Below are 25,120 nucleotides of genomic sequence, written 5' to 3' on the forward strand. Positions count from 1 at the left end.
CAGTGGCTTCTTTTGTATCGGAACACAGGCTCTAGACACGCAGACTTCAGTAGTTGTGGCTCGCAGGTTCAGTAGTTGTGGCGCCCGGGTTTAGTTGCTCCGCGGCATATGGGATCTTCCCGGACCAGGGCTCCAACCCGTGTCCCCTGCATTGGCAGGTGGATTCTTAACCCCTGCCAAAGTGGTTAGTGGAAAGTCGCCAAAAGGAGATTGATTTGGACTGTGGAGGAGCCTGTGAGGAATTCCCAGAATACAAAGCAGCTCTAGGGACTGATGACAACTTGGTAAAAATTAACTTAGTGTGATGATAAAGATGAGAAGAGATCATAAGGTAACTAAGGTGAGGTTTTGAGATTAAAGGGATTCTTTGGTATTTTTCTGAGTGTCTAAATCTAGATCCACACGTACACATACACATCTCCACGCATATACGTATAAATACATATACACATGCACACACACACATATATGCGTGTGTAGGTATGTATGCATACACGTACACGCACACACACATTTCATGGGATAGCAGCACCTTAAAGTCTGCAGAGCCATAGGGCTTTGACCTGATTGGCTCTCATCAAGGTTTGCTGAATTGGAGCAAATCACTGCTGCGCGCAGCCTGTTTTTTTTTAATCATTGACCATTGCTCTCAGGAGTTAATGTTTGAACCTGGCCATAAAGGAGTCGACAGCGGCTGACCTATGACCTACATTTGAAGGGGAAGGAGCCCCCTATAAATCAGCCCACGCTGGCAGCCCTGCCAGCAGAGCTGTTGACTCAGCTGTGAAGGGAGCTTCGTCGCCACCATGAACTTCTCCGGCAAGTACCAAGTGCAGAGCCAGGAAAACTTTGAGACCTTCATGAAGGCAGTCGGTGAGTGCTGGGCCAAGGCTGGGGGCCATGGCCATGACGGTCTGGTCCTACACGTGGTGGCGCTTTGGGGTCCTGAGGTCTGGATGCGAGGAGCGGTCCAAGCTTTACACAGACCAGGGGTCCTGTTCTGTTACTTTCGAAGTGTATGCTAGTCCTCCCTGCACAAGGCCACGCCTTAGGCAAGTGGAAATAGCACTGAACTAGGGTCTGATCTGGATTGAAGCCGCCTCTACTGGTACCTCATGGTGTGACCCTGTTCATTCACTCGTTCATTCATTTATTCATTCTTTTTTAAAAAATATTTATTTATTTATTTTTGGCTGTGTTGGGTCTTCGTTTCTGTGCGAGGGCTTTCTCCAGTTGCGGCAAGTGGGGGCCACTCTTCATCGCAGTGTGCGGGCCTCTCACTGTTGTGGCCTCTCCCGTTGCGGAGCACAGGCTCCAGACGCGCAGGCTCAGTAGTTGTGGCTCACGGGCCTCGTTGCTCTGCAGCATGTGGGATCCTCCCAGACCAGAGCTCGAACCCGTGTCCCCTGCACTGGCAGGCAGATTCTTAACCGCTACGCCACCAGGGAAGCCCCATTTATTCATTCTTCTAACAAACTTTGATTCAAGGCCAACCGCACGCTGAGATGAGTGCCGTGCTGGGCAGATACCACGGAGACAGATAGCAATGAGCCACGTTTCCAAGGTCACAATTTAGAGAAAAAGAGAAGAAATAAATGAAGTCAAGCATGCGCTAACGTGTCCTGAGTGCTGACTCAGCATCAGGCCCTGTGCTAAGCCCTGAACAGGCAACATCCCGTGAATGCCTCACCAGAAGACTCTGAGTTGGATACTATTATTTTTCCCATTTTATAATTGAGGCAATTGAGGCCTTGAAAGGTGAAGTAATCCCAACCGGGGTCACATAGGCAGTAATCCCAAACTGAGCTGGGATTTGAAGCCGGCTCTGGTTCCCAGAGACACATTTAAAATCCCTTCGCCCCACCCCACCGGGTCACTTACAGGAGGATGTGGTGGTCCTGGGAGGGCATCGAGGGAAGCCTTGGGAGGAGCGAAGGCGAGCCTTGGGAGATGAGCGGGTGTCCCCTGTGGGGCTGGGGGAGGGGAGTGTCCTCCAGGGGGAGGGAGCAAAGGGGCGGGGGGACAAGGAAGGATGCTGAGAGGAGAGGGTGGGGAAGACAGCAGAGGCAAAGAGAGGAGGAGATTCGGGGAAGCTGAGAGCTAGGACTTTCTCCTGTAGGGCACGTCATAACACCTCTCTGTGTCCTGCATCCCCCACTTGGGCAACAGGACCCTCCCCACCACTGTCCATGCACCTGGTTTTCATGAAGCTCAATTCATGTAACAACATAGACATGCTCTGAAATTCGTAAAGCTCTGTCCCCGGGCAAGGGACACCTTGTCCATCTTCCTCAGGAGCCTCAGTGGCAGAGGTGGAGGTAAGGATAGGGGGACATAGGTTTGCCAGGCACAGTCTGGGTGTGTGCCTGCCGTTCTGGCATAATTATTCAGAGCTCCCCTTCCACTCTCGGGGGGGGACCTGGCTTGGGAGACAAGCTGGATGGTCCCCTGAATGTGGAGGACAAAATCCTTTACACTCAAAGGAGCAAAGTCTGAAGGCTTTAAAGTAGGAGGAACGAAGAGGGAGAGCAAGTAAGAAGCAGGTGCTCGGCCGAGAAAAGCTTCCCCGGGCAGAGGGGTGTGTTTTTTTATAAACCAACTGGCAAGATAGTAGGTACATGAGATCAGGCCAGGTCAGGCCACTGACCTTCCCTTTCAGAGGTCAAAACCCACACTGCTCACAGGACTCCAGAAAGTGCTGGGGCCTCCGGGAAAACACGGCATCTCCCCTCCCCCTCCACATCACGGGGTTTCTCTTGTGACCTTGCAGCTCCCACCTCTGCCCACCTCTGAACTTCCAGTGCTTTCCACCAGGTATGCCTGATGAACTCATCCAGAAGGGGAAGGACATCAAGGGGGTGTCAGAAGTCGTGCATAACGGAAACCACTTCAAGTTCACCATCATCACTGGCTCCAAAGTGATCCAGAACGAGTTCACCTTGGGGGAGGAGTGTGAGATGGAATTCCTGACTGGGGAGAAGGTCAAGGTAGGAGGTGCCCCCTCGAGCCACCCTCTGCTTCCAGAACTTTCCCTGGAGCCTGGTCCCAGGCTTCCTCCCTCAAGGCTCCCACCTCACAATTCCCACTGCTGATACCCTATCTCTGAACCCACTGCCGGGGTGAGAGGCAGAGAGACAAAGACAGCTCTTAAGGAAGAAGCTCTTAGGGAAGCTGCCAGTTTCCTGCGACCCTCTGGAGGAGTTCTGGCCCAAGGGTCCGAGCTCTCCCATATAGAGGGTATGGGGAACCAGGCCCAGAGTGGGAGTCTTAGACTCAGAATCTCCCAGGCCCAGCAATGGGCAAGTGGCAGTCTGTGCAAAACCCCTAACAGAGCCCTGAGTTCATCCGTGAGCCAAAGGAAATGGCTTTGCTGAGCCTGGAGCTGGTGGTCGTGGGGAGAGACTTCCTGAAGGAGGTGCCTGTGACACCAAAGAACCAAAGCAGGCCTTCAGACCAAGCCTTGTGGGTTGGTCAATGAGCCCCTAGACTTTGCTACCTCATCTGTGAAATGGGCACAGTCACCCTTCCCAGAACAAAGGCAGCGGGCGGGGCGGTGTCACCTCCGCTGGTCTGTGGCTGAGGTGTGCGATGAGAGCTGGGTGTGGGATGTGTGATGGTGGGCAGGCGGTGGCAGGGAGATCCAGGCAGGGGGGCGCCCCCCACAAAGGGCCTCTGTTCCTCCGTCCGAAACCCCACACACCCCAGCACCACCAGTACCACTGAGTGGCCATCTTCACTCCTCTCCCCCAACATCTGCTGGGTTTCTGTTACCTCTTCCTGGATGCATATGAAAAGGAGACCGCAAGAGGAAAGATAAAGGTGCTAGAAGGAATAATATAAAATAATACAAAGCAAAAATATGTGTTCTTCCAGCTGGCCAGGATTTTGAATTTTGCCACTCCCTCCCTCCATTGGCTTGGAGAATTGCGACTTGAATCAATTTTATTTGTGTTTGATTTGAGACAGCTTAGGGGTCTTATGCTGACTCCTAGATCACATCCCATAGATGAAAAGTCTGGCAAAAGAAGCCCTGCCGTTTTCTTCAGTTCTTACACGCACCTCACTTCTGTTCAGAGCCAGAGAACAGGGTTTGGTTGCTGCAAGCAGAGACCTGTGCGGGGGAGCCAACCTCATGAGCGAGAGGTTTACTCCCTCGCAGACCCTTCCTCCCAGGCCGTTCCTTTTGTTCCATGCAGGCGGTGGTTCAGCTGGAAGGTGAGAATAAACTGGTGACAACTCTCAAAGGCATCAAGTCCGTGACTGAATTCAACGGTGACACAGCCATCAGCGTAAGTTGACGCTCTGACTTGTGGTTCCTCGTGCTTGCAGCCAGGGGTCAATCTCTGCTACCACTTACTGAGCACCCGCTGCGCCCAGGAAGCTTTCACACATTATCTCGAATCTTCCCACCAACACTGAACTTTCTTAATGGGGAAACTGAGGCAATCATACCGCCAGGAAATGGCAGAGCTAGGGTTCCTCTGAGCTGGATCTGTCTCACAGGGCAGCAGTCCACGGCGATACACTGCACCACCCTAGGAGAAGCCGGCTCCTACTGGAGACGGGGGGAGCTTTGTACATTTCTTACTGGCTTGCAATGCATGCTAGTAAGTCATCTTGTTCTAATAAAACCAGTGCAGTGTGTTAGGGCAGTTTTCCAATAGAGAAGTATGGTGTCTTAAGGAAGGGGCACACTTTTCTAATTCACCAAAAGCCCCCCATGTGCTGGTGTTGGCTCCAGCTGGTGCTTCCCTGCCTCTCCCAGTTCCTTCAGGCTGTCCTTCCACCACCACTTTCCTGGTCAGGGTCGACCACTCCTACCTCCCCCACTTCCTTCCTTCCTCACTGCCATCCCCTGCCTCCTCTCCCCTTCCTCCCCCAACACCCAAATAGGATGGGGTAGGAGAGGAGCCTGGTAGGAGACACAGGGTCGTGCAAAGCCACCAGCACAGGTCACACTTCCTAGACTCTGCTGGGATGTGGACACAAGTCTCGCTCGCGGGCTGGAGGACAGAAATCCATTCATTCCCACCTGTGGTCCTCTGATTCATGGAGAAACCTTCCCATGGACGCAGCACCCACGCTCAAGGAAGGCTTGGTTTGGCAGAAAGTTGGGCTGTTTCATTGCTTTTTCTATTTTATGACGTTGCAGTAATTGTTGGCCATAACCCTTCCCTTCTGCGTCACTAACCAATGAACACAGAGTCCTCCATCTGCCTTGCAAGCCCAGGGAACTCAGTAAATGCCTTTGCCCTTTGGGCATTTATAAGGAGAATCATATTCTCGGCAATTTCATGGCAGCTTATGGACCTGACACTCCGGTTTGTGTGTGCCACTTCACCCTTGGTGTCTGGCTGTCGGCCACGTCCTCTCCCCGATATGGGAGTGAATAGTACAGTGTTTCTCCTGCAGTTATAGTACAGTGTCCCCCCGGCTCTTCCTTGCCCCCAGGTTGTATTTTGGGGAGTAACAGAGGCAGAACACTGCTCAAGGGGAGAAATCCCTCAACGAGGGAGAGAGTGAGGGTCAACCATGAAATTTGCGGTCTCCAGCACATTCACAGCAGAGAGAGGCACCTGCAGGGCAGTGGGAGATAAGCTGTCCTGGACTCAGTCCTGGCCAGTGTCTTTGATATGATCCATTGCCTCTATTCCTCTCATGTCCTGTGAGGGAGGCAGGATGGGGGACTTAATAGACAGGTTGACCTGTCCAAGGTCATCCAGCTAATGAGTTGTAGAACTAGGGTTCAAACATAGATCTTTCCGTTCCATTTCATTGCCGTTGAAACTAAAGGGCTGCCTTTTCACCCTGATGACATCACCCCACATCATTGCCATAGTCTTGTTCAAGAGAATCAGCAGGAGGGAAGGGCTGGGGGAGAAAGGAGCAACCCTCAAAAACTCAAACACTTACGGATCCAATGAATCTAATGTTTTTATAGGCTCCACAGCTTTGGGAGGGAAATTATGCACTACCTACTAAGTCCCAGGCTGGATGCCCAGGTGTTTCCCCATACACTTGTCCTCAGTGCTCAACACATGTTTGGTCCGTAGTAGGTGCTCAATGAAACTTTGAGAAATTGGATCAGATTGGACTGGTTTGGATGGTCTTGCTGTAACAGTCATTGATGTAGAAAGGAATTCAGTAAAAGGCAGGACAACTCTGCACGTGAGGAAGTAAAGTGACCAATGGGATTTTAGAAAAGATTGCCAACCCTTCCTCCGGTCCTATAGAAAACAGAGGAGTCTTTGAATTACTACATATGTTAGCATACTGGGGGCTTAACTATCACTTACAATTCAACATCAGATGAGTGTTTCACGATGTCTTTTCTGGCTTTCAGACCATGACACTGGGGGACATCGTCTTCAAGAGAATCAGCAAGAAAATTTAGACAAGTCTGCATTTCACATCCTTTTAGTATATACAATTAATGTAATAAAGTGAACTTTGTTTTTAAAAAGTGTGTTTTCCTCTTTTCATTGATGTGGTTATTGAACGCCGATCACCTCTATTTTTGTAAATCTTGATCACCTGCACATTCCATCCTACAGAGTCAGGTCTGATTCTCAGCCTGAAAGCAGACCCCAGGCTGCCTGCTCAGGTGACCCTGTAAGGGACACATGATGTGGCTGGATCTGTAGAGCAGCCCTGGAATGAGCTGTCCCAGTCAGCCACATGGCAAGGAGCTGGAACGAGACGGGCTGTGTGCTGGGTCATCCCCATGGGGACAGAGACAGCAGAAACACGGGGCAGGCGAAGGGAGGCTATGCTCACAGCAGCCCCACCCACCAGGGGACATGAACAAAAAGATCGGGCACTGGCCCACCTAGGGACAATTCTCCTTCCTAGAGGAGGGCTGAGTGAGAAGCTTCCAGAAGCAGACAGAGGAATCTCAGGTAGAAATTCCCTCCATGCTGCGGGCAGAAGCAGAATATGGGAGAAGAGGGATTTCTCCAAACGGCACCTTGTACCAGGCTCTGGTAGCTGTGATGGGTTGAGTTGCATCTCTCCAAAACTCACATGTCGAAGTCCTAGCCCTCACTACCTCAGACTGTGACCTTATTCAGACATGGTCGTTGCAGATGTCATCAGTTAAGTTAAAATGAGCTCATACTGGAGTAGGGTGGGTCCCTAATCCAATATGGCTGGTGTCCTTATAAAAAGGAGAAATTTTTGAACACATACACCCACAGGGAGTCTGCCATGTGGAGACGAGTTATACAACCACAAGCCGAGGAACTAGCAGAAGCTAGGAGAGAGACCTGGACCAGATCCTTCCCTACCTCTTGCAGAAGGAGCGTAGCTTTGGTCACCTTGATCTTACACTTCTGGCCTCCAAAACTCTGAGACAATAAATGTCTGTTGTTTGAGCCGCCCAGTCGGTAGTACTTGGTTACAGCATCCTTAGCAAATGAACACAGAGCTCATTTCCCACACCCAAAGAGCTACCAAGCTCGAGCATCTCTACCTTATATCTTTCAGCTCTCAGAACGGTGCCCAGACCACAGAAAGCTCTCAACAAAGATGCTTTAATGAATGGATGAATCTATCATCTTTCCCACCTTCCCTCTTTTGGGGTTGAAACCCCGTTACTCGTTACTTGCATTGTTTCACAGGCCACTATGGCATCTCCCTGCCTCTCTCTCTCACCTGCGAATCTCCACCCCACAAACTGTCATCTTCCCTAAAAACAGCACTGATCATAATGCATTGCCCTACACATAAGAGTCAAACTCCTCAACCTGCATTCAAGGCTCCGTAACAGGGATCAGTAAACTTCTTCTGTAAAAAGCCAGAAAGAAAATATTTTCAGTTTTGTGGACCACCCAGGCTCTGCCACAACTCCCTAATTCTGCTGTTGTAGCACTGAAGCAGCCACAGAACAATACCCAAACAGGTGGGCATGGCTGTGTTCCCATGAAACTTTATTTATGAACACTGAAATTTAAATTTCACATCATTTGCCTATGTCATAAAATATTGTTCTTCTTTTGATTTTTTTCAACCATTTAAACATGGAAAACCATTCTTAGCTCCCACACCATATAGAAACAGGTGGGGACTTCCCTGGAGGTCCAGTGGTTAAGACTCCGCACTTTCACTGCAGGGGCGTGGGTTCAATCCCTGGTCAGGGAACTAAGATTCCTGCACGCTGTGGCAGCTGGATCTGACTCATGGACCATAGGTTGCCGAACTTTGCTCCATTATGTCCTGTCCCACCTTATCTAGCTTTACACCCTTCCTATAATATACACTGCAATCGAGTTAAACAACCTCTCATTCCTCTCATAATTTAAGTGCCACCTCCTCCAAGAAGGCTTCCTAAACTGTACAGCTGAAAGTACTCTTTCCCTCTCTGGCTTTTTATCTGCACCAGTCTATTGGATGAAGTTCTTCCTTCCTTGCTCTATAGTTTTCCTCATATGTTAGCCCTCCTTCTTCCATATGGAGCAGGATCTTGGGGGAAAAAATGGGAGACAATTATTTCAGGAACTAGGGCAGACTTAAGGAAAGTGCTTCAGAGTTTCAGTAAGAACTCAGAGTTGGAAGATACAGGGGGAAATACAACTAATAGGAGACTACAATATGCCATTCACAAAATAAATTCCAGATGAACTAAAGAGCTAAATGAATAAATATGAAATATTAGAAATAGATATGATGATAGACAAATAACTTGAAGTATAGAAGACCATCTTAAACGAGGTGCAACATCCATGAAGGGAAAGATTAATTTATTTTACCACCTTACAAATTTTAAATTTGATATGAAAGAAAGACACTGTAAACACAGTTTCCAAAAAGAAGCAATAATGTGGGAGAATATATTTGTGGCTTACATAACAGAGGTTAATAGACAGAATATAAAAACCTCCCCCAAATCAATAAGACCAACAAGTCAATGGAAAAGTGGGTTGAGGACATATACAGGGAATTCACAATATGAAATATCCTTAGTCTCACTGTTAATCACAGAGGAGGGATGTAAGATGAGATATCATTTTACAAATCAAACTAGTAAAACGTAAAAAGATTGACCACATCCAGTGTTTGCAAGGATGTGATGAATGGCTCTCCCATCAGCTGGTGGAGACGTAAACTGGTACAGCCCATTTGGAGCACCACTTAGCAGTATCCGTTAATATTTTCAATGCGAATTTCCTAGCACCTAGCAATGCCACTGTTGTATATCGCCCTAGAGTTGTGTTTAAACACAGGCACAAAGAAGCATATAAAAAATGCAGCAGCCCCAAACTGGAAACAAATGTCCATCAGTAAAAAAAGGATTAGATAAACTGTGCTATGGCCACACTCTGAAATAACCTTTGGTAGATTAAATGGACGAGTAGATCTATATGTACTGTTATAGGACTATCTCTAAGACCAAGCATTAAAAAAAAAAAAGTAAGTTTCAGAACAATATCAACAGTACAATATCATGTAAATTTTATTAAAATACGAAACAAAATTATCTATTTATATAGATATACAGATATGTCTATGACCATGGATGGCTGGAACACCAGATAATAGCCATGACTTCTGTGGCAGGAACAGGAATTGGGTGGGAGGTCAAGAGAGCTTTTTGCATTATTTTTATTGTTTGAACTTTTTACAAGGAACTAATTTTGTGGAACTACTTTTTTTAAATGAGCAATGACTTTTTAAAAAGCAGATGATTTCAAGTAAAAATAGTGGGCTTGAAGGCACAGTTCTAGTTAACTAATCCATGATTTTGGACCTCAGTTTTCTCATCTGTAAAATGGGCAATACAACACCTTCTCTCATAGCTTTTGTAAGGATCCCATGAAATGATGCCAGTAGCATGCAAATAAAACATGTCATCATTGCCACTTGGATTCCTAGGGAACTGCGGTTGGGTTTGACATTTAGACTTTTAGTAGCAGAAGCTCTGTTACTGCCCAGAGAAATTAACCTCTGTGAGCAGATGAAGCACAGAGAAGAAACAAGGTTTGCTTAGGACCACCCGGCTGATAAATGGTGCATCTGACGTTCTTTGACTCTTAATACACAGGAGGCAGAAAGTAGTAGAAATGAGGTCTTCTCCTCAGCAAAGCCTCTAGGGATCTGACAAACTTCCCAAAATCTCCTCCTAACTGGGAACAGCTCTGGATTTAGGAGGGTGTTGTTTGTATGTTTTTGCCTGAAAAGGAGAATTCATTTTAAATGCTGAATTTGGATTTCGTACAGGTGCCTAGAGAAATCTGGGCCCGAAGCCTGCTTTAAATAAATTGAATAAACAGCTGTTGATGGTATCAGCTATTTTTAATTGGACCCCTAGTCTCTTCTGACCCCTCCCTCTTCCCTCCGCCTGTCCTGTGGGCATCCCACTACCAGAGACGGCTCTTCCCCTGTGACAGCGGATTGATTTGTAAAGAGTCAGTTTTGGTGTCTATATCCACACAAAAGTAGACATTTCTTTTTTTTTTTTTTTTTTTTTTTTGCAGTATGCGGGCCTCTCACTGTTGTGGCCTCTCCCGTTGTGAAGCACAGGCTTCAGACGCGCAGGCTGAGCGGCCATGGCTCATGGGCCCAGCCGCTCCGCGGCACGTGGGATCCTCCCGGACCGGGGCACGAACCCGCGTTCCCTGCATCGGCAGGCGGACTCTCAACCTCTGCGCCACCAGGGAAGCCCAAAAGTAGACATTTCTGTTGTTGTTGTTTCAACTGATTGTCATTAGAATAAAGAAAGTGATTTTTTTGTGGGGGGAGGTTGGGGGGTTGAATATAACAGCTCATACTCAATCTTCAGACCATTTTTTCTATATATACTAGAGGCATCTTGACCATCCTATGATTTTCTAGTATTTCTTACCAGTAAAACACAGAGATGTGGAATTACATGTATCTTTTCCACAACCTAGACTCATTCAGCCAGATCAGGGCTGGCCAATGCTAAGCTCTGAGGAGACAGTAATTCCTGGGAGACGTGATGTCTAGCAGGGAGACCAACCCATAAGCCACATGGCGACAGTATGATCCGTGCTGTGATGCTGACGTGTACAATCACCAGAGCCTGTCTGCCTCAGAAAATGTCTCAGCGGAAGTGACGTTTCAGCCGACTCTCAAAGCATCTGAGTGTGTTTGCTTGGCAGGGAGGTGTGGTATAAATGGAGGTTTGGCAAGAGATGAGGCTGAGAAGGACACAGAGTCTCTGTCATGAATATTCTCGTAAGGAGTTTAGACTTGACCCTGGAGACCATAGGGAATCATTGAAGGGTTTTCAGCTGCAAGAGGAACATGATACTAAAGGCACTATAGAAAAATCATTCTGGCCATGGTGTCGAGGATCAAAGAGAGGGCCACGGCTGAATACAGACAGACTATGAAGAGACAGCGGCGATGGTCCAGGCCAGAGATGTTGGGGACCTGAACCAAGGCAGTGCCTGTGAGGATGGAGCAGGGTGGAAAGGTTCACGAACATTTAGGAATTAGAGTCAATGGGATCTAGTGACTAGGTGTGAGAAGTAAATTGGAAAGATATATGTCAGGGAAATACTGGATGACATCACTTCTGTGTGGAATCTACAAAACACAACAAGCTAGTGAGTATAACAGAAAAGAAGCAGACTCACAGAGAGAAGAAACTCGTGATTACCAGTGGGGACGAGGCAGAGGGGAGGGACAATATAGAAATGGGGAAGTCAAAGGTACAAACTATTATGTATAAAATAGGCTACTAGGATATACTGCACAACATGGAGAATACAGTCAGAATTTTGCAATTACTATAAATGGAGTATAACTTTTAAAACTTACTCCCTATCTAGTGAATCCCTATATTGTACACCTGTACTTATGTAATATTGTACATCGACTATACTTGAATTTTTTTAAAAAGAAAGATACATGTCAGGGATGTATCAGCAGGAAATAAGCCTCACGCAAAAGGGTTTTCTTGATGAGAATTTAATGAAAGCACCATATACAAAGGTGTGGTTTGAATAAGGGGAGCTTACGGGGTAGGTGAGGCACCCAGGGACCCGCAACCACAGAAAACCATTACCACCCATGGGCCTGAAGTGGCAACCTGGAGGACAGCATTACTGGAGCTCAGTGAGAGCTGGGACCCTTCGAGAACCACCCAACAGGCGCTGGTTAGGCAGGGAGGGGCCAGGGAAGAGGGAACATGGTGGGGAATAACACCCACCTCTCTCTCCTTCTACCATCCCATCTCCTGCCAGTGCCTCCCACTGGCTGAACAAGAAAGCAGAAGTCAGCCCTCCTGGGCGCAGAGCCGGGCAGAGAAGGGTGGAGAAGGAACGTAGGGAAGGGAAGATGGAGACAAACTAGCACAATGGGAATTCCTTTAGCTGCGAATCAAAGGAGCCCACTTAGGACTTCCCTGGTGGCGCAGTGGTTAAGAATCCGCCTGCCAAAGCAGAGGACACAGGTTCAAGCCCTGGTCCGGGAAGATCCCACATGCCGTGGAGCAACTAAGCCCGTGAGCCACAACTAGTAAGCCTGCGCTCTAAAGCCTGTGAGCCACAACTACTGAGCCCACATGCCACAACTACTGAAGCCCGCGCACCTAGAGGCCGAGCTCCACAACAAGAGAAGCCACCGCAATGAGAAGCCCGCGCACCGCAACGAAGAGCTCCCTCTCACCGCAAGTAGAGAAAGCCTGCGCGCAGCAGTGAAGACCCAACGCAGCCAATAAATAAATTAATTAAAATTTAAAAAAGAAAAAGAAACCCACATAAACTGGCTTAGGCCAAAATTAAAGGTGGGACGGGGTAGTTCACTGACTCATGTAACTGTCAAGCAGGAGTGGATCCAAAGCCTTACAAGAACGTCATCAATACTTCTCTCTCTCCTTGTCAACTCATTTTTCTCCCTCGATGTCAGCTGTGTTCTCCCAGAACTTTCCAGGCAGCAGTGAGTCTGACTACCAGCATCTCTAGGGTCACAGACCGAGAGGTTTTATTCCCAGAGAAGGGCAGGGACTCCTTCTCCAGTTCAGAAGGGCCCAGCAAGGGGCCGACTGCCTGGCATGGGTCGCATGGGGTACTGGAGGCAGCTAGGAGCAGCTCCTGACTCAACATACAGCTTGGAAGCTTGGCACTGGCCATGGTGAGAATAGTTACACTGAGAAAAATCAGCAAACGTTACCAATCGGGTTCTTCTTAACTTAGTTGCTGAATGTTTACCAGCAAACCATTGTGGGTCGGGAAATGCTGCACCATCATAGGTTCAAGCTGGGTGAATGAGGAAGGGAAAGAAGGTAAGTTGGACATGGCTGTCAATGTGATGGATGGGAAGGAAGGTTCATTCTCCTGGTGCCTGGAGATCAGGATGCGAGTCCCAAGCCTTCTGCTCAGAGACTTGCTGCTGTGTCTGCATGACTGGTCTGAGGACTTGGTAACAAGACTGCTGTGCTAGGCAGAATGATGGCCTCCAAGGATGTCCCCACGCTACCCCCCAGACCAGTGACACATGGCAAAAGGGATTTTGCGGATGTGATTAAGGCGAAGGCCTTGAAAAGGGAAGATTATCCTGGATTATCCCAGTGGACCCAGTGGAATCACAAGTATTCTTGTCAGTAAATAGAAAGGCAGGAGGGTCAGAGAAGGAGTGGTGTGTTGTTGACTGGGGGCCACAAACCAAGGAGTGTGGGCATTCTAGAAGAAGCTTTTAGAATCTGGAAAAGACAAGAAACAGATTCTTCCCCAAGGGCCTCCATACAGATTCCCTTCTGCATCCTTGAGAAGTAAGCCCTGAGCAATCTTCCCAAGCAGTGGTTATATCTGGCCTTTAAGACACGTGTCTGTCAATACACTGGTGAGGCAGTGAACAAGTGGGTTAGTCGGAGGGGTAGTAATCAGAGTCTTAGACTTGTTTGTGAGGCCCTGCGGGATAGAGGTTTCAGAATGCAGAGCTCACCCCAGCTGAAGTAAAGATTTCTTTAATGGTCTTGCTAAGTATCTGTTCTGCTACAGTTATGTAGCAAACCCCATACTTATAGATTGACAACACTACAAATTAATGTGTTCTTCTAGAGTTAAACCGATTACCATGATGTAAATATTCCCACTGTGGCTAATGGCGGGCTATCAACATGATGCTGATAGATGCAGAGGTGGGAAGAAGTGTATGCGGTTGGCTGTCTCGAGCTGGTCCAGCATACCACTGCTTGTCTCTACCCTTCACCTCCACTTTCTTAGTAGGAGAAGGGACACCCTGATAGAAGCATGGTTGGAATGCTCATGGACCACTTACGATGGGCCAGGCACTGTTCTAAGAGCCTTACATTTAAAAAATGTAATTCTTTATTAAAAATTAATTAATTTATTTTTTATTGTTGGCTGCATTGGGTTTTTGTTGCTGCATGTGGGCTTTCTCTAGTTGTGGCGAGCAGGGGCTACTCTTCATTGTGGTGCGCGGGCTTCTCACTGCAGTGGCTTCTCTTGTTGCGGAGTACGGGCTCTAGGCACACGGGCTTCAGTAGTTGTGGCACGTGGGCTCAGTACTTGTGGCTTGTGGGCTCTAGAGCACAGGCTCAGTAGCTGTGGCACACGGGCTTAGTTGCTCCGCGGCATGTGGGATCTTCCTGGACAAGGGATTAAACCCGTGTTGCCTGAACTGGCAGGTGGATTCTTAACCACTGTAACACCAGGGAAGCCCAAAAATGTAATTCTTATAGCAACACTATGTGATAAGCGGAAATAAGGAAACTGAGGCATGGATGAGATAACCAGTCCAAGGTCATCTAGTTAATATCAGGAGAGCTGATATGAACTTAATTTGTGTCAGTGTCCATAATCTTGAGAACTACACTGAAGTATTCTCTAAAACTGCACTGTCTAATACAGTAACCACTAACCACATTAGCTATTATAATTGAAATGAAATAATTAAAATTTCAGTTTTTCATTCATATTAGAAACATTTCAAGTTCTCCATTGTCACATGATTCTAGTGGCTACTGTATTGGCCACAGATAGAACACATTTCCATCATGACAGAGGGTTCTATGAATAGACTGTCAGAAGGAAAGAAGCCACACTCATTTGCTTGGAAATACAGAAAATTTAATGGCCTCTGTGGACTGCAATAACATAAAAACTCGAGATACACAGTTTCATGTCTCTTCTGCTCTGATCTAAGCAAATTCATTCACTTATTCATTCATTCATTCAATACACATTAACTGACCACCTACTATGTCCCAGGACCTGTGTTAGGTTCTGGGGATAGAAAGATGAATAAAGGAACAAAGCTCCCGCCCTCCGGAGCCTCACGATCTGATGCTGGAGGCAGGCAAGTGAAAAGGCAATTATAGGGCCATGAGGGGAGTGTGATGATGGGAGACTCAAGGATAATAGGACAGACTCCGACAGGCAGCCAGCTGACTCTGAGGCTTTCAGGGAAGACTTCACAGAAGGGGTGATTTCCAAAGTGGGTGTTGAACGATGAATATGAGTTGGCAGGTTTCGGGTATTTTAGAGAGAATGTTTCAAAACTCAGAGAGACACAGAAGAACATGGGCCACCTGGGGACCCGTGACTGAAGGGACCTGACTAACGTCTCAGATGCGATAGATACTCAGGAAGTGACTAGAAGTCAATGTTCTCCTCAGGGGTGGAAGGAGGGCAGCGCTGAGCAGGAACAGGTGTCGGGGTGGAGAGAAGGGAAAGAGAAAGAGCTTCCTTTTGGACACGCCAAGTTTGATGGGCCTGCAGAATGTTCAAGAGGGTATGCGGGGCTGAGGGTATGCGGACCAAGGTCAAGGGATACAGGTTGATGTCAAAGGACATCAGCCTCACGGCAGTGATTAAACGAAGGGCCTGGCCGAGCTCATGGGGGAGGGTGTGCAGAGAGAGATGAGGACAAACTGAGAGTGACCCGAATGAACAAAACCAGCTCCAGGAAATGCCAGGGGCAGGAGAGAAACGGGGCCAGGGGAGAAACCTCATTAGAGGATCATCGCAAAGGATGTGGTGCCCAGAAATCATGGGCTGTGATGCCAACTGAGGCAGAGAAGCCAAATCACATGAGGGCTGAAAAGTCCCCCCAAGAGTCAACCGTGGGAAGGGCCACATTCATGGACTCAGGAAGCCAGGCTGCAGTGGGTTCAGGAAGAAATGGAAAGTAAAGGAAGGCAGATAATAACTGTGGGAGACAAAGCCTTTTTTAAAAATACTCAGCCTTGGGCTTCCCTGGTGGCGCAGTGGTTGGGAGTCCACCTGCCAATGCAGGGGACGTGGGTTCGTGTCCCAGTCCAGGAAGATCCCACATGCCGCGGAGCGGCTGGGCCCGTGAGCCATGGCCACTGAGCCTGCGCGTCCGGAGCCTGTGCTCCTCCACAGGAGAGGCCACAACAGTGAGATGCCCGCGTACCGCAAAAAAAAAACAAAAAAAGCAACTCAGCCTTGAAGATTATGATCAGAGTTTCCCCAGCACATCTATTAACTGCTTTGAAGAAGCCAGTAGACAGAGAAATGTGAAGAATCCAGGGTGAGAAGGAATAAACGGGAAGCAAGGCCCCAAGGACCTAGGAGGGGATGGGATCCAAAGCACAGGTGGAGCGTTTGGCTTTGGAGGAGAGGGGCTCTCATTCCACTGGTGTGAGACGGAAGCGGGAAGGATGAGCACAGACACAACATGTGTGAACGCGGGAAGAGGAAATTGAGGAACCCCATCTCCTGGCCTCTGGGTGAAGCAGGAGATGAGGTTCTGCTGAAAGCAGAGGACTCGCTCCAGGACAGGAGTGAGGACCTGAAATAACCACTGGGCAAAGGGAGAAGCACAGGGAGCACGCCTGGGCTGCACCCCAAGGCCAGCTGAGGTTGGAGAAGAGGCCGTGGATGCGCCTGAGGTGAGAGGTACCATTTTCCTGGCTGTGCTCAGACCTCCAGGTGCAACAGAGGAACAACAAGACAGCTGAACTCATCCAGGCCTGGACTCTGCCGAGTAGGAAGGGGGGATGGGCAAAAAGAAAAAGAGGCTGACACCCTGGTTATCTGGAAGGATGTGAAGACAGGAGGAGGGGGGACACACTGGAGAAAATACGATGCCATCTAGCAATCAGGGGTGGAGGAAAAAGAGAAGTGAACAGATGGAAAGCAATGACCAGAGAGTCAGACATCAAAAATGAAGAAATTGGGAATTCCCTGGCGGTCCGGCGGTTAAGACTCCGCCCTTCCACTGTGCCGGGGCACAGGTTCGATCCCCGGTCGGGGAGCTAGGACCCCGCATGCCACAGAGGGCGGCCAAAAAATGGAGGAATTATGGGGGATGACAGTGTCCAGGGTGTAACTAAGAGAGGGTTTTAATGGGGGAAGTGGAAAGACACCTGGAATTGAGTAAATGAAGAATCTATAAAACAAGTGGTTTAGATGGTCTGTGAAAGTGGACTTCGAAGACACCGAATCTGAGGAAGAGGGGACGGAAAAGAAGACCTTGAATGTGGGGGAATGGCCAGCGGTGTGGCAGGTGACAGTGACAAGGAAGGGAAGAGGTTTGGGGGAAGGTTTCATATGAGGATAGAAGAGAGACCATTTGAACCGGCACAGTTAGGTCCCTGGCAGAGGGCTGGAGCCATCCTTACGTGAGCTTAGAAGAACTGTCAGTCTCCCTGTGAAAGTTCTGAAGCAGCAGGTGTCCTCAATGAAGAGCCAGGTGCCAGGTGCCAGTATTCCGCACAGAGGCGGCACCTTTGCAGAGTTTTTGGACAAAGTTTTTGGCACATTGGCAGAGCTGTTGGTCAGGTTACAAGGGAGGCAGTGGATCATTCTGAGGACGAAAGGGTGGGGATGGAGGAACTGACACTTTAGGCACAGATGACAAATATGGAGCCTGATGGGATCACCTGACCTCAAGAGGTTAGCTAGAGCTCTGGGGTCAAGGGTGGCCCCAGAGAGTAGAGAAGACTTGGTGACACTCTCAAATGGGGGGGGCTTTTGTCCAGGATCCCCCAAAACATTCGTGAGAAGTTTGGGATCCCAGAAGATAACAGACCAATGGGACAACTAGATCGGTTGATTCCCAAGACCCACACTCTTGGGTGGAAACCAGAGCAGCCTCCCAGGAGATGAGGGCAAGTTGGTCACACTCCCAGAGAGGTCCTCACCTAGGTGTGCAGAGTCCAGACTAGACATTCCTTCTGGTAAGGAAAGCAGAGGACCCAGGGAATGGACAATGAAAGAAATCAAGCAAGGGAAGTCATAATTATTCGTTACTAAAAAATAGAGATTTACTGGGGGCCAGTGATGAACTCTAAGCTGGTAAAGGCCACCCAGGCACACGTGACAAAATAAAAGACGCAAAGGCCAATTCCGCTGGACCCATGATCATCAGGTATGTGGGTTTCCAAGTTTCTCCCTCAACTTCACCCTGAAGAGACTTCTCCAATCCTAGGAGGCCAATGGTCAGAAAAATCTCAGCTATTATCCAAGTAGCCCCACGTCATGGGAATCACAGGGCTTGGCAGGGAGAGTGTGGAAAGGAAACACTCCCTCTCTGTGTTCTAGAAGTAGTTTCAGAATAATGCTGGGAACCCAGACTTTAAACTGAGGCCTCAAGTGGTTTGGGCAAAGCCCTCCTTCTGCATACGTGCCCTTCTGAAGAAGTTTCAGTTCTCTGAGTAGGACCTGAAAGGCCCAAAGACAGTCTCTTCTTCATAACTCCACACTCGCCTGAGGAAACTGAACATCACCCATCCCAGTCAGCAAATCCCGAATATTCCAGAGACACCTGCACAGATAGGTGAGCGGCCACCTGAGACTCCAGGTACCTGCCACCCTTAGCTCAGATGTCATCTCCTCCATGACACCCTCACCACTACACACACACACACACACACACACACACACCAGACACATGCCCTCCACTGTACTCCCTCTCTCCATAGAGTTTACCATTGCATTTATTATCACACTGTGCTTTAATTGTTTACATTTTGCCTCTCCAGCTACATTTGGAGCTTCTTTATCCCTATAAATATTTATCCCAATAAATATTTGTAGGAGGAGTTGGACTGGTCTGGGATAGGGTTAAATTGAATTGAACTGAGTTGAAATGAACCGAAATGACACTGGGAAAAAAGAGTAGGACATTCCTGCGGCAACAAGGCTGAGCGTTACGCTGATTTCCTCATCAAGGGTCTCCCCAGAAACCCACCACCTCCAGAATGTCTCCCCAGTTCCCCAGCCACGGCGCCCCTCTCCCACCAGGCAGGTCCTCATTGCTTCTTGTGGAACAAAGCCGGCGCCGGCTCATTGCTGGGTTCAGCCATGACCTGCATGGGCTGGTTGTTCAGGGCGGCCTCACGCATCTTGTGGTACATGAACTCGTTCTGTCGGAACATGCGCAGCTCCATCTCCGTCTGCATCCGCATGGCCTGTGGGAGCGGATACACCGAAAACAGTGAGGACAAACCCCCAGGATGTGTTGGTTTCTGACCTACCTTGGCCCTTTTGGAAATGACAGACTATGGGGTAAGTGGCTCCCAGCCACTGAGATTCAACTGTACCTCCCCAGAGGACACACATACACACTCATACACTGCGAGTCTAATGTCCTGGCAGTGGACTCCATTTGTTAGGAAGAGGGAGTCAGACCCCTGAGAGAGTAGCTTGAGGGAATGCTCTCAGCGGAGGATGTTTGTTCTTAGGAACTGCTAGGTGGGGACCTGGATTTGAACCCTGGTTCCTGAACTTAAGTCCCATCAACACTGTGGGACATCAGGCAAGTGACTTAATCCCTTCAGCCCTCAGTTTCCTCATACACGAAATGGGTGAGATTCCCTTGTACTTTACAACGGCCGGGAAGATTACTATTTCTATGTGACACAGAAAAACCCTCATTCTCCCATATGTTAATTCAAGAAATATCTATCAAGGGCCAGGCTTCGTTGAGGGGCTGAGGTTAGAGCAGTGAATACAATGACAAACACTTGTATTTGACAAGCTTAATGTACTGACATACATTCTATGACACCAAAGTCTGTCCTCTTTCCCTATACTACTGCCTGAGGACAGTCCTCTGAACCCCGTCACTTTCAAATAAATCAGCCCTCAAAGCACAAAGCCAGCCAGCAGCTATGAAGAGCATGCCACTCACCAGACACTGTTGAGCGCTTTTCACACATCAGTTCATTGAACCTTTGCCACAACCTTACCCTTTTTTCTCCATTTTTCTGATGAGAAGACTGAGGCCCACACACTCAATATTTGTAGCCACAAAGCTGGAAAGTGGTCAAATCGGAATTGGATCCCAGCAGTCTGGTCCCAGAGCCTGTGCTCCCTGACTCTACTCCATGCGGCACGTTTTCTAATGTACGTGCTACACACACATGTACACCATTAGGTTTTCTCAGTCCAGGCCTGGAGCATCCCAGCGTTCAAGCCTCAATTTTGCTGTCCACTCGCTTTGTGACCAAGGACAGGTTACTCCCCTTCTCTGGGCCTCAGTTTGCTCAGATATAAAACAAGGGGAGTGGACTAAACATTTCTGAATTCCCTTCTGGTCTAGCAGGCAATCTAGGGTCTTTCCAAAAGCAGAGTCTAGCCCTCAGCTTCCATCTTCAGAGAGCCCAGACTCGCCCCAAGAAGCCACTTGCCTCTAAGTCCTTGGTGATGGGGTGGGAGGGTCCGTGTGTCACCAGGAGAATGGCGTAGGCTTTGCAGATCATGCCGTGCCCCACCTCAATGTTGCCAGCATGCCAGTTGGTCAGCCCTGCCCGCATGATGGCCATGCCCAGCTGGGCATTGTTGGGGTGATACAGCTTCCTGCAGGGGCAGAGGAAGTAATGATGACACATATTCCCAACCTACCTTTTATCTGCACAACATCTGACAACTTATAAAGTGACCTCACTGATGAAGTCCATATACTCTCCCACCAGCGCTGTGAGGCGTCAACCATCAGGGGAGACTAGGGCACACAGAGATGCACTGAGATGCCAAACACCCCACGCGGTGAGGCTGCAAGAGCTGAGGCTCCGACCTAGCTACTGAGCCAAGTCCTAATGGGGAAACGGGGTCAGGATTGTACTTGGAACTTGAGTACAAGGAGCTGGGAGCCTTCAGCCCTCCTTTGAACGGGCTAGGAAGTTCAGGGGAAAAAAAATAATTTGAATGTCCTTCTTGGGACAGGGTTGTATCTTCACCTCCTTGGCACTCTCTTAACAGGACTTCCTTTTCGCATGGTGTACAGTTTTCCCAGATTTTGTTTATGAGTAACATCCACTCAAAAAAATGCAACTTTCTTATGCCAACATATTCATTTGGCCAGAAATACAAATCCACATGCCCATGTGGACACATAAGGCAAGAGAGGACATTAGCAGAGGGAAGGCAAAGGAGCTGCCTTTTACAATTTATAAGCAAGAATGGCTGACACCTCTTTTTTTTTTTTTTTTTTTTGCACCTTGCTGTGCAGCATGTGGGATCTTAGTTCCCAAACCAGGGATGGAACCCACGCCCCCTGCAGTGGAAGCGAGGCATCTCAACCACTGGACCACCAAGGAAGTCCCACTTTTTTAAAAAAAAAATAAAATCTAAAGCTGACAAGATTGCCTCTGTTGATTGTTAGGGGGGAGAAACTTTTCTAAGCACTTAAAATCAAGCCAGATTTAGCCTTAAGGAAACCACAAGCAGAAGATGCCTCCCAAATGATAGACAAGCTGGAGGATTTGGGAAAGACCAGGGATGACAAATAGATTTCATCTCAGGTATCAAATCTGATTCTTTGGACATTATTGCTCAGAACACCACGATACAAAGACTCAGTTATAAAGAGGACAGTTATCGATTACTGATGCCTGCTGTGGGCGCAGGAGGGAGAGGTAGCGACAGGCATGCCATCTCTTTGCCATCCCTGGAATAGACACGTTTCCAGGAGACTACCTGAGACCCAGGATCGTCACCTACATATAGCCATCCACCATCCTCCTGGCGTAGTGTGAGGCCTCCTCAAAGGCCTGCAGGTAGGAGAGGACCTCGGAAACGGTGCTCAACAGCCGCAGCGTGTAGATGTTGGTGTCGGCAAACACTGGCTCCTGCTTCTGGAGGCACTCCCGGCATAACTTCACAACCTAGGAGACACAGGCCCTGTCTGTTATCCCTGCACCAGAGCACATGCTTGACTCACATACGGGAGCATCACGATGGCATTGGACACTCACTCTTCGAAGCTTGAGGAAACTACCGGCAGAGAAGGGAAAGCACAAGTTTGTGATCTGAATAGCAAAATGGCCCTGTTTGGCTAAGATGTAGGGATGGCAAGGGTAACAGTGGGAGACACAGCTGATACGGCAGAATGAGGAGTTATCATAGAAGTCAGCAGGGAGTTATGAAAGCATGTTCCTACATATATATGTACTCCTTCTCACAACGACACAATGAGATAGGCACTACTAATATTCCCATTCTCCCAGACGAGGAAACTGAAGCACAGAGCGGCGAGTGCTTTGCCAAAGTTACACAGAAAGTGAGCAATGGAGCAAGTATTCAAATCAAGCAGTGGAGCTTTATCTTAACCATCATTCCCATGATTCTGCATCCTGGCTGTGCTCTGGAGTCATCTGGAGAGCTTTTTTAAATCCCGATGTCTGAGTCCTACCCCAGACCAATTGAAACTGAATACCCGGGGGAGGGACCGTGGCATCCTTCACATCTGCCCCTGGGTGGCCCTTATGCACAGTGAGGTTGGACAGTCATGCCCCGCTCGAAGTGTACGGGAGGGATTGGCAGAGAGAGAGGCCAGGCGACCCATCAGGAGGAGGCCACATGGGTCCTGTTGAGGAAGAAGACGGGCCCGACCACAAGCGGCTTTACAGTCAGGCTTTTCCAACTGATTCATGTGTAGACATATCTTCAGTTACACCCTACAGAGTCAGATGGTCTCTAGATTTTAGTGGTTCACAGTTCTCCCCTCCTTCCCTTGCCACTCTCACGGGAGAAATGTCACACAATTCTTTCCATTTCAAATGCGTGGAAACCAGTTTTCTCTGAGACTCTCCAAGAGGCCCATGAGGCAGCCAGGTAGGGGCGTGGCAAACTGTGAGCTGGCAAACAATCTATCCTGAAGACAATCTTTGTAAGCCCATGAGCAGCGTCCAGCCCTGCACCCGACCCTACCAAGCGTGAGCAGGGAAGAGGACAAACGAAGAAGACGACAGAGGAATGGAATCCGGAGCTCCAGCTCCTACCGCGAGCCTCTGCCATAGATTTTCCGGACTGTACAGCAACACTTTGTTCATGGGACTCTCTCCCCGCAACCTGACAGAACTCCCGGGAGGCAAGGAGCATGTCATGTGTTGGTCACCCCAGTAAGGGCTCAAAAGTGGGCAAAGAATGAGTGAGGAAAGGAGGCGAATGAAGATCAGAGAAAAGCAGATAGAAACGAACAGAAATTAATCTCCCACCTTGCCATGCCCTAGTGCCATCCAAACCTAGCTACCAAATTGTCTAAAGAGCTTGGGGGAAAAAATTCTGATTCATGGTCCCTGTGTTCTGTTGCAGACTAGACGGATCACACCTTAGGGGGTGAGACACGGGAATCTGTACTTCCAACAAGCTGCCTTTGTGAATTCAGTGCAGGCACGTGCTCTGCAGGTCAGTGTTGGCCGTGGGTCTCAACTTTAGGTGCCTGTTGAAATCACTCGGGGGCTTTACAAATCTTGATGTCTGGGTCCCACTCCTAGAGGTTCTGGAGGAATTGTCCTGAGCATCAGGATTTTTTCAATGATTCTTGTGTACAGCCAGTTGAGAACGCCTGGTGTTTCTAGAACCAGGGTTGAACGCACAGTTAGTAGATCTGGACACTGTAGCCAGGACGCGAGAAAGCAAGACACCCACTGCCATTTCCATTCCTCCATCCCCGATATCACAGACACCCCTGACCCCAGGACGTTTGTCAGGCTGCCTGTGCTCTCCTCAAACCCAGTTTCAGTGAGTTGCCGATGCAGGGGACACGGGTTCGTGCCCCGGACCGGGAAGATCCCGCATGCCGTGGAGCGGCTGGGCCCGTGAGCCATGGCCGCTGAGCCTGCGCATCCGGAGCCTGTGCTCTGCAACGGGAGAGGCCACAACAGTGAGAGGCCCACGTACCGCAAAAAAAGAAAAATGAATTCTTACCTCGTGGTACAAACCCTCAGAGCGAGCCTTGTCAACGTTTTCGAGCGTATCCTTGGAGAACTGTATCATCTCCTTCACCACCTCCTGAGAGGGCTGGAAAAGGGAGGGACATTCAGTTGGAGACCCCCTTGTGAGGCAACCCACTGCATCTTTGAACAGCTGCCACCTTTGACATTCACTGTAGTACAAGATGAATGCCTTCTTCATTGAATGCTTCAGTTCTGTAAATGCCACGCAAGGTCCCTATAGCTCAGGACTTCCCTGGTGGTCCAGTGGTTGAGGGCAGAGGCCGGGGACTTGACCAAAAAATATCATACTGCAGTTTGCCATTGGAGCTCATTAAAGAGGGCCCTGTAGCTATGGGCTGTCAACCCTTCCAAGTGTCTCTGCATCCAGTCCCTATTTCCTTGTCTAGACCAAAAGGATATCCATGAGAGAACTCGTCAGCCGTGAAATCTAGACCTACCAGGCTCCCTATGTTTGCCTAAGCAGTCTAGTGATCTTGTAAAAAAAAAAAAAAAATGAGGTTTTGATATTTGAGGTACCATAATTAAGAAGCCAGTTCCCATGAAGGCACGATAATTTTGAAGAAAAAGTGCCAAATTTCTCAAAGACCAAAGGAAAAGTTTGCTTGCTATGTTTATCCATGTCAGAAGCTCTTTTCTGGGGGGACTTCCCTGGCGGTTCAGTGGTTAAGACTCCTCGTTTCCACTGCAGGGGGCACAGGTTCGATCCCTGGTCAGGGAACTAAGATCCCGCATACCACGTGGCAAAAAAACCCCAAAAAACTCAACAGCAAAAAAAAAAAAAAATACTAAAGAAAGAGAAGTTTTTTTCTGAAAAAAAAGATTTTTTTTTTTTTGCTTGGGCAAATCTAATATAACTTTTTTCCAAAATAAAAATAACTTTATTATTTATTCTGACTGTAAAATTAACATATGCAAACTGTAAAACATTAAAACATTATGAAAAAGTACGGAGAAAACAGTAGAAATGCCCAGAACCCACAAGAA

At 48.5% G+C, this 25,120-nt stretch overlaps 2 protein-coding genes across 2 annotated transcripts in view; one reads left to right on the forward strand and one right to left on the reverse strand.

Moving 5' to 3' along the window:
- Positions 1–717: 717 nt before the first annotated feature.
- On the forward strand, positions 718–6,466 carry FABP1 (fatty acid binding protein 1). Its single transcript, XM_067703882.1, has 4 exons — positions 718–873; positions 2,815–2,987; positions 4,197–4,289; positions 6,344–6,466. Exons 1-4 carry the CDS (start codon positions 807–809, stop codon positions 6,392–6,394), a joined length of 384 nt encoding a protein of 127 aa, XP_067559983.1. The 5' UTR covers positions 718–806; the 3' UTR covers positions 6,395–6,466.
- An 8,568-nt stretch (positions 6,467–15,034) lies between these two features.
- SMYD1 (SET and MYND domain containing 1) overlaps positions 15,035–25,120 on the reverse strand; it is a 51,050-nt gene continuing 40,964 nt past the window's right edge. The window contains exons 11-14 of the mRNA XM_067704436.1: positions 24,108–24,200; positions 21,900–22,063; positions 20,588–20,756; positions 15,035–19,366 (exon numbers count right to left, since the gene is read on the reverse strand). Coding sequence (XP_067560537.1) covers positions 19,208–19,366; positions 20,588–20,756; positions 21,900–22,063; positions 24,108–24,200 — 585 coding nt within the window. The 3' untranslated portion in view covers positions 15,035–19,207. The remainder of the gene's footprint in view (positions 19,367–20,587; positions 20,757–21,899; positions 22,064–24,107; positions 24,201–25,120) is intronic.

The sequence above is a fragment of the Pseudorca crassidens genome, chromosome 14 (assembly GCF_039906515.1).
Source record: "Pseudorca crassidens isolate mPseCra1 chromosome 14, mPseCra1.hap1, whole genome shotgun sequence".
Lineage (NCBI taxonomy): Eukaryota > Metazoa > Chordata > Mammalia > Artiodactyla > Delphinidae > Pseudorca > Pseudorca crassidens.